The sequence below is a fragment of the Dipteris shenzhenensis genome, chromosome 28 (assembly GCF_047967505.1).
Source record: "Dipteris shenzhenensis isolate YYH24624 ecotype China chromosome 28, Dip_SZ_1.0, whole genome shotgun sequence".
Taxonomy (NCBI): Eukaryota; Viridiplantae; Streptophyta; class Polypodiopsida; order Gleicheniales; family Dipteridaceae; genus Dipteris; species Dipteris shenzhenensis.
The window spans coordinates 14802657-14816068 of NC_141623.1; the positions used below are offsets into that span (position 1 = coordinate 14802657).

Here is a 13412-nt window from a genome sequence, read left to right on the forward strand (position 1 = left end):
CACCTCGAGCAGTAGCATCAGCAAAAGCACAATGTTCGTAATCATTGTAGTAGCTCCAAGTAGCCCCACTGTAGTGCCAAGATCCCATGCAATCCCCACAACATTAGTCACAGAAGTCTCCTGTCATGTGGATAGACTAGCCATAGCCTCTAGCCTTGGCCATGGAGAACTATCAAGTGCACAATTGCATTGGCGGCATGCCATGGATGGGAAGTGCATCAGCTACTAGTATCAAGACTGCCTTCTTGCATGGTGATTCACACAAGGAGGTATATGTATCTCAGCCTCATGAGTTAAGGGAAGGGGATTAGTAAATTAATTAGTTAATTAATAAGATATAAGGGGAGGGAGTTAGTAAATTAATTAGTTGATTAATAAAGGGAGGGTTATAGGAGAGGGGGTTAGTAAATTAATAAAATAATTTGTTAATTATTTTGTTGATTAGTTACTTAGTTAATTATTTTATTGATCTAGCATAAAGTGGAGACGGAGGTCTACCATTTCATAATTTTAATTTCATTAGTTTGTATATCATTTTTTATTTAAATCAAAATTAATGTTTTTAAGATATAATCTTTTTGTATTTCTGCATTTAAGTTTATCTTAGATAATGCATTTATATTTTTAATTCATTTTACATTAAATGTATATTTAAAGTATATTTAATTTAGTTTAAAATATTTTGCTTAATTAAATATACTTTAATTCTTTGTGAAAAGAATCAAACAATATATATATATATATATATATATATATATATATGAATATATATGTATATATGTATATATATATATATATATAAGAGAAAAAAAATGAAGGATTTTTTTAATGTCTATCATTTCATCATTTTATTTTTATTTATTTTACCTTAGTTTATAATTTATGTGTTTACATACTCTCTATTTCATGAGTTTGTAATTTTTATTTAATCTTTAATTTTTAATTCATTTTACATTAAATGTATATTTAAAGTATATTTAATTTAGTTTAAAATATTTTGCTAAATTAAATATACTTAAATTATATGTGAAAAGAATCAAAATTTGTTTATAACTCTTGTCTTACAAGTAACCTATTAAAACGAATATGAAAAAGAAATTATTTCTTGCATTTTCTTTGATTTGACGATTGGTATAGCTTAGATTAGTTTATCCATAGAGGAGAGAACTCCAAAACAACCAATCAAAGCCATGCTCAAAAATTCATGACTAGTTCCTAATCAGCGTCAGTCCTACATTCACGTGCGATTTCACACTCATAACACAACCCTATAAGTGCCAAAAACGAGCCCTGATACCAAACCATTGAACAAGGACTCCACCTTAGCCTCCTGCAAGTGCATCCAGTATACCACGCTTGACTCGTAGGGTAGCGATCCCTAAGCATAGTTACAAAAACACGTGTTTGTTTAAAAGTTTCAAAACTTGTGGCACATTTTAAAACATTTATCTTCCAAAGAAACATTTGCATGCATTGATTTGTGTTTTCAGGTTTTTCTAAACACTAATTTCAATTCTTTCTGTCTTAACTAGTGCATTACCATACCAACTAGATTGTTTAAGGAACTTTTTCTTAGAACCATTTATTCTGGGAGAGACAAAAAATGAAATCGTATAGTCTTCACAAGAAATCATAGCTTAAATGAAGGGAATGTGGACTACTTTTTTATTATCTTTCTCCCTTAGTGCTAGCCTTCGTCACAGCTAAGTTTGCCCTTTGCCTTGCAATATTAAATGTCTGATGAGAAGAACATAATAATTGTTTGTAATCTTTCACTTCCAAGTATTGATTCCCAATGCTCCACTCACTTAAAGTAGAGCATTCCCAATGCTCCACTGACTTTATTCCAAACCTTTCATTTCACACTATCGGTTAAAGTGTCAGTTGGACCATTCACCCATACTCATATGTGCAAACACACTACGGCGCTCACCCATACTTATCATAGCAAACACATCTTTCTCTCATTCTTGCTCTATTTATTTCCTTCACTCCTCACCCTTGACATTGCATTACTGAACTTGTATTCTTCCATCCTAGTCTTTCTACAAACACTCTCTTCTTTCTTCCATCCTAGTCCTTCTGCAAACTTGTATTCTTCCGTCCTAGTCCTTCCACAAACGCTCTCTTCTTTCTTCCATCCTAGTCCTTCTGCAATCACTTTCTTCTTCCATCTCTCTTAATTTATCATCTCCCCATCCATGGATGCCATTGGCATCATCGGAGATGTGGAGTCCGGAATTAACAGTCTCAAAGAATGGATTGCTGACCAAGGAGTAAGGAGAGATGCAAGAATTCAACAAGGCTCTCCATTGACATGGATGGAGAGAGAGGAATTCAATGCACAGAGGTGCGCAGAGAGGGAGGAGACTCAGAAGACTCGATATGGGCGTTTTGATGTGGAGCGTGCCTCTCTTCCCTGGATACCTGGCTACCTGAGGATATAGACGTGAAGTTAAAGTGGAAGATTGGGTTCTTGAGAAGATAAGAGAGACTAATGTTGAGATATTCTAGTGTGGTCTTGGCCTGTGTGGCTTGTAATAGTCGTTAATCTTATTTTGTATTCTCTACAACAAGCCTGGTAGGACTGAGGAAATTATATTGGAATTGCTAATATAGTTTGTTTTTGAGTCGCAAATTCTCATCAAGTGTGGCTCTTAGGACTCTATAATGTTATAAACTTTGACCCTGTAGCATAATTTGAGTAATCTTATTGTTTTGAGTTGCAAATTCTCATCAAGTGTATCCATGATGTTTGTCCCTTATGTATCCATGAGTGAATGCCCCTTATGTATTCACATATTTAATAAAATAAACCAAAATAACATTGTGAACCAAGGAAAACAAGTCACACATATAATATGTATCCATGATAAATGCCCATTATGTATCTATGAGTAAATGTCCATTATGTATTCACACATATAATAAAATCAACCAAAATAGCATTATGAGCAGTAAAATCACAAATACAAAGTTTTTTGACTTTGCACTTGTACATGTATCACTTACCAATAAAGTTTTTCTAAAGTTTTTTCTACTTCAAATAAAATCATGTACATGCTAAACTCCTCTACATGCTTCACAATGAAGTGGACTCTGATGCTTGCTGTGGACTCCATTGTAATGCTTTGGAAGTAGACTCTTTCTCTCAAGGCTTTGATGCTTTAGGCGTATATGGACTCTTCCTTCGGGCATAGAATTTGTCTACTTCAGAGCATGGACTCGGTTGTGATAATTTAGGCTAGAATCCATTAGAGGTTGTGATTCTCCGGGCATATATTGAATCTCTGCTTTTGAGTGTGGGCTAGATTGTGATTCCTTGGGCATAGACTCCTCGGGAGTTTGTGATGCTTGCAGCGTAGAATGAGTCTCTACTTCCATTGGACCTTCCATTGGACTCTGCTAGGATACTTTAGGCATAGACTCCCCTAAATGGTGTGATGCTTTGGCTGTATATTGAGTCTCTACTTCCGCAAGTGGACTTCCTTCTGATTCTTTGGCTTTAGACTCCTCAGGCGTATGTTGAATCTCTACTTTTGCAGCAGCTGGACTTGATTGTGATGCTTCGGGAGAAGGCTCCTTTAAAGGCTGTGATGGATTGGGAGTATATTGAGTCTCTACTTCCTCGAGAGCCTTTGATGCAGACTTGGGTGTCTCATTTACTTCAATTGGAGATTAAGCAATTATGTATCGAATGGTATGAGCCACAAATGTATATAGTTCTACATTAGAATATGTAGACATTGATTGTGAGCCCTTCACATCAAATATTTCATTGAGGAGCAACTTGCAGTTGTAGCACACTCTCCACCCATAGCTGTGTGCATTATTTTGTAAGTCCATTGCTTCTTGCAAGTCACCATCATACTTTGTGATGTGTTCGATTGCACTTATTAACCTTGATGTAGACCTATCCATCACAACATACAAGGGAATGAATAAGTGCATCACAAAAGATAAATGTACCATGAAAGCTACAATGCATTAAGAGTACACTTATGCTAACACATTGCCATGATATCTTGCCATTGAATTGGCAAAATAAAACTTCTTGGCCTATAGGTCCAGAGCCACGAAACTTCAATGCAAATTGCATGGCCAATTAAGAATCTTTCTTAATTGACTACATCTTACTTCTGACAAAAGTAAATAGGAGGTTGGGGTGTCACTTACTCCTGACTTCAGATCCACGTGAAATCATGTCTTTTTCCTTCTCCTCTACCATCTATTAAAAAAACAAAAGCTTGTGAGATTGATAGGTTATAGTTAAATCTAATGCTTGTAAAAGAAAAGTAAATTGTAATACCAAGATATATGTCCGTGATTTCTTTGCGTAATCTTGTGAGCCATGAAGATGATCCATGTCATCATCTGTAATCATCTGTGCATCCCCTTCATCTTTATCCTGGGAGCCATCATTTGGGTCTTGTTGCAAACTACTTTCTATAATTTCCTTGGGTTATTTGTATCGGTATAGAAGTATGCTCAATGCAAAATCTAAAGTTGATGCCTATATTGACTCACATACCAACACCTATACTTACAAAGTTTGCACCCACAAACTCTACCGATGATTTTCTAGTTGAGGGCAAAAAACATTCTAAGGCCCACAAAGCATCAAGAAATAAGTAAAAAAAATGGACTTCCGTGTAGTAGACTAATATTATCATTGGAGGTAATAACAAATGTATTGTTCATTGTTTCTAGTTTACATAATAGTGGTTACCATCCAATAGTGAATACTGGAGGCAACCATATTTTACATAGGAATAATATGCTACTATCCCAAGATCAATATTGGTTGCAAATCTTGACATTAAAACCAGTCCAATAATTATGATTCTAGAAAACAATATGGATTCGAGCTTGCAAACACTTCACATAGTGAGTGTGAATAAGATGCCATCCTTCACATTGGCGGTGGATGAAATATCAATCTCCACAACTGTGGATAAAAGTGTCAACCGCTCGACTGAGGAAGATGCACTATGCTCACTTGTGCTAGATCTCTGGCTGTGTTGGCTTTAATACCATTGGAAAAGATGCGTGGAGCTCTAATACCATGAAGCGAAACAAGACAACAACAATGATGCAGCAAAAGAGAGGAGAGTCAAACTGTTCAAGCATTCATTAACTTAGAAACAACTGAGTAGTAGCCAATGGTAGCAAATATTTCTACCTATACCCAATTTTGGATATTGACGTTAAACTAGTTCTTGTGGTAAATAATACTTAGGACAACCACTATTAAGCTCACCCAAACTACCACATTTACTAGATCTGATTGTAGAAAATCAGTTTCAATACGAGTACTGTCCTCCTACTAACTACTTATTGAAAACTGGTTGTAACATTGGTACTATTCTATTGATCTTAAGTGCTACCTACTACTAGAAACCAATGTTAAACATAGAGGTGGGTTTACACTAGCCCAAACTATCACACATATTGTCTTATTGTAGAAAATGGGTATCGTATTCCTAAAACACTATTATAATATAAATACTTCTATTAACTCAAATGCAAGATGTTAGAAAGTGGTGCATATTGGCTATTGTGGTAGATATTAATGGCCACCACTATTAAACATAGAAACTATCCCAATCTAGCATACTTACTTACTGATTCTCTAGAACCAGTTGTAATATTGGTATTGTTGTATTGATAAAAAGTAACAACAATGATTAAACATAGAGATGGGTGCACACAAGTCTAAACTACCACTATTAAATTAGACACAAGATGTTAGAAAGTAGTTGTTACAAACTCGTTACAAATGGGGTGAAAAGTTTCATTACAAGTCCTTTTATGTTAATGGACAAATACGACTATAGGTGATTTTCCACCTTAGCTTAATTTGGTCATGAATTCTTTAGGAAAACTAATTAATTGGATTCCCCCCCAAAAGTTCAAAAAATGGCTTCATACTCCTAATTTGGCTCCTCCGATTTCAAAAATTCATATCTCGCAAATGCCATATCCGTTTCAAGAAGGTCTTAGTAAAATGAAATCAGCCTCCAAGAAACAAAATTTATGTTTTTTTGAAATTCTTTAGGTTGTAATTTTTGTGCCATGAGTATTGGTCTAGGTTGGACTTTCCAATTTCACTACTAGTTTACTATATCACTCCTCTCTCTCTCTCTCTCTCTCTCTCTCTCTCTCTCTCTCAAGCAAGCATGATTTTTTCAAGTTAGTTTCGTTAAGAAGATAAAATTTTATATTTTTATTGAAAGTTCATATGTCCTAATGAAAATAATTGCTTGAAACATTTGCTAGGATTTGAAACTTTTATGCAAAAAAAATTAAAGATTTGCTAGTATCTGCACTTTTTACTTCAAAATTCAAATGAAAATATACTACATCCTATCTATATTGTGAAATTTATAAAAAGAGTTTGAAAGATTTTATATTAATATCTCCAACTTGTTTGCAAGCATCTCCCCAAGAAGGTGCACCCTTGCTCCTCCACTGTTTGCTCCTAGATTGTGCCTCCTCCACCAATATTTTATGAATGGAAAAAGTCATTAAGCTAGTTTTTTGTGTGGAAAACGTGCGGGATGAAGTATTTGCACGACTAGATGGGAAACCTCAGAAGGGGAGGAATCTGAGACGGATACATTTTGTTGCCGGACTTTCGATTTGTGGCTTGTTTTCTCTTCTCGGGCAACGCTTAATCAGGAATATTGCCTTTTTCTCTTAGCTTGTGGACTCTGGATCTTGATATCACGACTCAGTAATATCACGACTCAGTAGTAAGTCCCTTCAAAAGCTCCGGCCAATATCACCACTCAACAGCGTCACGCAGTCCCTTTCTACGTTCCCAATCACGACTCTACCCTCCCCACACAGCGTCACTCTCTATTCCAAATCAAACACTTCCCCTTCTGGCTTCCATTTGGGCTCTCGAGATTGCTTTACTACTCGCCATGAACGTCGTCACCAGTGTGACACAGGCCGTGACGATCGTCGCCATTCCTCACCCAGCTTCCCTATATCTGTAGGCATATATAGTAGTTCTTTGCAGCACGTACATCCATTCATTGTGTCGCCCATGGACTCCCCACGCCAACCCCATGCCCTCCTCGTCCCTGGCGCTGGCCTTGGCCCCGTTAATGGCGCCGTCGCCCTCGCCAAAGCCCTCCTTGCCGCTGGCTTCTCCGTCTCTTGGGTCTTCTTCTCTCAACCCTTCGCCGTCCACTCCAAGACCAACCGCCTCCGTGCACTTCCTCCCTCCATACGAGTCCACGTCGTGCCTGATGGATTGCCCACCGAGATTGAAGACTACGCAGACTTCTTCAAAATCACAACCGCAATGCGTGATGGATTGTCGAATCTCATTCGCACAGTCAGTCTTGAGCATCCCGTCTCCTGTATTGTTGCCGACACGACGAGGTTCTGGACGCAGGACATAGCCGATCAATTTCACATCCCTAGGATTGATTTCTTTACGGGCTGTGCGACGTCATACGCGTTTTTTCTTTCTCTATCTGAGCTCGTCTCCAAAGGATACATTCCTAATAAGGGTAACGTGCTGTGCATTGCCATATTTTCGTTTCGTTTAGCAGCCTTCGGTTTTCTGCAATTCAGCTTCTGTGAACAAAGCGCACACCGCTCCTTTAGGACTAGACAGCGACTGCACTGTCAAAGTTTATATTCTAAGCCTTCTCGTCCTGAACATCCCAGAAACGACATTCAATTGGAAGAGCGACAATCCGGAATTCCTTGACTGCATCGTGGGGGTCCCTCGGTTCCCTGTGGACGAAATCCCATGGGAGTTGAGAGTACCAGGCGTAATTTGTGATATATACATCGAGGCATTACTCCCGGTCGGATCTTACGCGAGAAGAGCCGAGAGGGTTCTCATCCACTCTGTGTACGAACTAGAAAGTAGCGCCTTCGATGGTTTGCGGGAGGCTCACATTCCAGTTAACGCGGTTGGTCCACTAATCCATCATACTTTCCAGACAACCCCTGCTGCTTTACAGGAATGCATAAGCTGGTTGGATACGCAAGCGCATGCTTCCGTTATATACGTCTCCTTCGGCAGCAATGCTACCCTATCTCCAGAGGAAATCACGGAGCTGGCTTTCGGGATCGAGGCAAGCGGACAACCGTTTTTATGGGTCATTCGCTCTGATGCAGTCAAAGGTGAGCTGAAGCTCCCGGAAGGCTTCGAATCGCGAACACGGGGGAGGGGGCGGGTAGTGTTGTGGGCCCCTCAGGTAGCAGTGTTGGAGCACGCAGCGGTGGGAGGGTTCTTGACACATTGTGGGTGGAATTCAACGCTGGAGGGTTTATGGATGGGGGTACCAATGCTGGGGTGTCCGAGGGGAATGGAGCAGAGGACGAATGCGAGGTTTATAGAGAAGGAATGGGGGGTAGGGATGGAGATTGGGAGGACGAAGGAGGGGGGGTTTCTGAGGGACAAGGTGGAGAGGCAGGTGAAGGCTCTCATGGTTGGAAAAGAAGGGCAGCAGGCCAGGCAAAAAATGCTTGAGCTGAGGGAGATTGTGAGGAAGGCTCCTTCGCAGGGTGGTAGCTCTCATACAAACTTGATCAAATTTGCTGAGGACATGAAGAGCTTACAAAATCCATTGGATGCTTGAGTGTCTAATGTCACTCTCCCATTTAGGTCGCATGGAGCTATGACACATAGAGACATGTTTAGGAATGGGTATCATTCAAAAAAAGTTGGAGATTTGTATGCAGAAAGGATGTCTTTTATTCATACAACATTTGAAAAAATAGTGGTTAAGTGTCACTTGAAGTATAGAGATTACTTTCCAACCCGCTACTTGGCTTCGCAATGCTAGTGTGATGTCTTGCTATGCAAGCACAGTGTAGGCCTTGAGTGATAGCTCTGTTCGTATGGCCAATTTTTGTATGGGCCTTGTCTTGAGGGATTGACCACCCCTTTTGATATATCCGGCTTTTTATTTAGAAAAAAAAGTATAGATAATGACTCCCTTGAGATATGTTTACACTTCACTTGAATGAGTTGCACTGCCTATTGCTTGCTAGGTACAGGGATTCAATTCAAAGTAAATCAAAAATGTGTTGAGCTTGCCATAGTAAAGACCATATGAAAATGGATATGTAAGGCATTATTTGTTGTTGCAGACTATATTTTAATCATGGGTAATAAAAGTGTTCTAATCGAGGAATTTGCATTGAATTCTTGTATAACCTCGTTAAAAGTGTCTCTTAAAAAAAGTATCTCTTAAGGATTATCTTTTTAATAAACATCACATGATTCTTTAATGTTAGAGTGATGAATGCGATTGCAATTTTTAGTAATCAACATGTTTTATGTACATTGGGCCAATATTGTAACACATTTTACACTTACAATATACAATTTATGAAATTGCAATTTTGGGAAGATTATGTATGATGTTTTCACACATTGAATGTCACACACTTTACGCTTTCAATATTTGAGGTCAACTATACTATACTCTATCCAATCAAGACTAAGGAGACCGAAATCACCAAATAAGGAAATGTGAATGCAAATGACATAGAAGAAGAGATGTCTTATACCAGAAGAAGAATTTATAAAGTGCAAGGTCATTGTTTGCTTGGGTGTAGCCATTTTTGGTAAGGTTCAAGGACTTTTCTATACATAGCTATCTTGCATAACCCATAATTTATGCATTGCTCAATGGAATTCGGTAAACTTTGTCTTCAAGTTGTAGTACACATTCCAAACTTGAACATGAGACCAAAAAATTAAGAAATAAGGATTTGGAATGAGATCGTTAAAGCATTATAAGTGCTCACTGCTATGTTGCATGTGAAGCAGCATGCATCCTGAAGACTAGCACAACAACACAAAGCAACTATAGACGCGCTTGGTAGACGCGCAAAATAGCGGGCGCGTCTATAGGCGTTGCTCTAGTAGAGAAATTACGGGCGCGTCTATTAGCGCGGCTAAATGCTCGTCTATTTGCGCGTCAATCACCGCGTTTATTTGCGCGTTAGCGGGCCCGTCTAACATCCCGTTTATTAGCGCATCTATTTGCGCGTGTATTTGCGCGTTTATTTGCGCGTTTACACTGAGAATCAAACGCGCATTTAGACGCGTAAATAGACGCGCTCCAGAGAATATAGAAAGTGAGATTTTGGTGTACATCATTGCTTTCCAAACATTGCCCATGATTACCAAAGCACATAATTTTTTGCAAGCCCACATATACAAGAATTAAGGGAAATGAGGAGAATGAGACAATATGTAAAATAGTTTTGCCAATATCAATTGTGGGGCTACGGTTCAATCTCATCCTCAATGAGATCAACCCTTGCCAAACTATCTACTTCAAAATCCAAACAAGTGTTTAGATCTACAAATACATTCAACCCACTACTACTTGTGCCACTCATGTGCTCATCGAAATCAAGATCTCCAATGGTAGGCTCGTCCTCACGGGTAATGCCGGCCTCAATATCTATATCTCCTATCTCATGATCATCCTCCTCTCTTGTATCATGGTCATCATCACGTCCATGGCCATGATCATACTCCATATGCTCCATATTAGTAAATGTACTATACATCACTTTGGAACGTGGCATAATAGGTATGACATGCCACCACCTATTATTATCCACCATTGGTTGATAGACAACCTAATTCAAACACAAATACAATCATGTTACTTTTCTTGCATCAAATATTTAAAAGCGAGTATTTTTATGTGTGTGCACAGTACCTGTTCACATTGTTGCGGTAGTATTAGTGTGTCCTTCCTACTTTGCCAAAACTTTGTGGAGTCAATAGTTACAAAGCCACTTGCATGGCGGTTGATTGTTGCATTAGGGCCTCTTTCCACCACGTCCTTAAACCACTTTACATCCAAATCATACACAAAGAAGCGTCGAAAGTCAAGCATAATGATATCTTGGATTATGCCACAATAATCATCCATGACTCCATTGGCTCCCTCAAAGCTAGCAATGACGCCGCAATCTTGTGTGTTTCTCTTATCATCAATCCGTTGTGTTCGAAAATGCTTGCCCTCACACCATATAGCATTGAACATAGTGCACTACACCAAGAAAAAATCAATTAAATAAGCAATCTAAATTATAAAAACCTCCTAACTTATGCATAACATTCTATATACCGACCTTGCTCATGCATCCCCTAGCATACTCCCATTCTTCCATTGTGATATGCATCCCATCGTCTTTCTCTGCTTTCTCCATTTCATCAAGTAGCCAATCCACATGAATATCCTTTGGAAGTGCTCTTAGACACTGAGGGTATGGCACACGAGATCCGTGGTGTGTACGAAAGAGGGCCCTTTCTTCTTGTCTTCTTGCCTTTGCATCCTCGTATCTTGTCACCCATCTTTTCATCACATCACTATTAAGCACGCAAAAGAGGTTGATACTATTACGCAACTCCGTGTCTATTACTTTGTTGCGTCCTTTTCCTTGAGGCACAATAGAGGTCATCCTTAGGTCTTCATCATCTCTCCATAGTCGTGGGAGAGAGCTATCCACATCAACAAGAAACTCAAAAATATATACAAGTGACTCTTGTACCAACCAACCCTCGGCCATGCTACCTTCGGGTCTTGCATTTTGTCTCACGAAGCCCTTCAAGGTCTTCATGAAGCGCTCGAGGAAGAACAACCATCGTGCATGTATAGTACCGCATATAGCAATCTCATCCACCAAATGCACTATGAGATGTAGTTGGCTTATGAGAATAGAACGTGGAAATGTCTCCTCCACTAAACAAACCGCCTCCACTGACATAACTCGAGCATTCTCAAGCGTGGTGGGATCTATTTCCTTTGAGCTCACATACCTCACAAGCTCGCCCATCTTGTAAATACAATCTTTCACGTCCTTTGATGCACTACGTGAAATGCTAGTAGGTAGTATGAACTGAACCCGCGAGGAGGTGGTTGATTAGTTGCTTATAGCTATTCACTCACAAATTTGAAAGGAAAAAGATATTATGCATATAAAATACTTACTTGGAGCATCTTGTGCCAATCATGAGATTTCAAGCCATATAATTGCTCTACACCTCTTTTCTTGCTCTTTGTAAAGGCTCCCTTCAAACACCTCATGCATCCCCAGTGGGAGTACGAATTGTAGTAATAGCGCGCTTCACCGTCGCCATCTCTAGCTTTGATAACATCCACGGTGCACGAGGTAAAAAAACATGCCCATTTGGTCTCTCTTGAGGCCAAGCTTCACGCATCCTCCCTGTGGTACGTAGATCCTCCCTTATCCCTGCCGAATCTCGTGTCCCATTCAAATGCTCCCAAATGGTAGATGCCACATTCTTGAAGATATGCATGGGATCGAGCAGGTGATTGATCTTGAGGTGGGACCAATATGGTAAACGATAAAAGATGGAGTATCTAAACAAAATAAAGTGTTAGCGTGCAATCCTCACTTTCAACCAATATAGCCAATCTTTACTTCCAGCCAATAGTTACAAATCCTTACCAGCTCATGCCAAGTGGTGGAGGAGTCGTGGAACCGTCCCAAATTCTCATCCAATCTCCCGCGGTGAGTGATTGTGGGAGGACTTCATTCCAAGGGGCAACATATCTAGGATGATCAGGTGGGAGAAATCGATGGTGATTCTCATAGATGACCTTATTTAATGAGTCTGCCCGTGAGGCAACTAGCGAAGGACCACAAACAGGACATGCATGGTAACCCGATGTAGTGAGACCTGAAACAATAGATGCAATTAAGAGTGGAAGGTGGGTTTAGGGTGCCACGTCCTTGCCTATTCATAATTAAAAAATGCAATGCTTACCTGAACACTCGCCATAGCCTGGGAAGTCATGCATCGTCCACATCAAGACTGCTTTGCAGTTGAAGTCTCGTGACGAGGGAGGCCTGCTCACATCATGCACCTCGATACCTCTCCAAAGTATCTCTAGCTCATCAATCAAAGGCTCCAAATAAACATCAGGGTTTTTGACTTTATGTTTCCCTGGAATTAGAAGGGACAGCATGACATGTCCTTTCTTAATAGCCATAGAGGGTGGAAGATTGTAATTCACCAATACCACTGGCCATACACTGTAAGACGTGCTTTTGAGACCAAATGGGTTCACACCGTCCATACCCAATCCAAGTCTCAAGCTCCTAGGTTCTTCCTTGAAGCTTGGCCATGTGTCTTCAATATGCTTCCACGCAGGAGAGTCCGCGGGAGTTCTCCACTTGCCATCGGTTGATCGATGGGAGGAATGCCATGACATGAGCTTTGCAATAGATTTGCACTTGAACATATGTTGGATGCGAGGGATTATGGGAAAATGTCGCAATACCTTACGAGGCACGTCCAAGGTTTTGAGATCTGCTCTATATCTTGCCTCTCCACAAGTAGGACACTCTCTTGCATCCTTATGTAGTCCACGAAACAAAACGCA

General features: G+C 39.7%; 1 protein-coding gene across 1 annotated transcript; it reads left to right on the forward strand.

Annotated features, from left to right (window-relative positions):
* The first annotated feature begins 7054 nt into the window (after positions 1–7054).
* Positions 7055–8906, forward strand: LOC147883229 (7-deoxyloganetin glucosyltransferase-like). The gene is made up of 2 exons (XM_087399957.1): positions 7055–7526; positions 7687–8906. The coding sequence occupies exons 1-2, from the start codon at positions 7055–7057 to the stop codon at positions 8607–8609; spliced, it is 1395 nt and encodes a 464-aa protein (XP_087256083.1). The 3' UTR covers positions 8610–8906.
* The last annotated feature ends 4506 nt before the right edge of the window (positions 8907–13412 follow it).

Coding starts and splice junctions, on each gene's coding strand:
- LOC147883229 (XM_087399957.1), top strand. CDS start 7,055: ATGGACTCCCCACGCCAACCCCATGCCCTCCTCGTCCCTGGCGCTGGC. Junction 7,527..7,686: donor AGGATACATTCCTAATAAGG/GTAACGTGCTGT, acceptor TGAACATCCCAG/AAACGACATTCAATTGGAAG.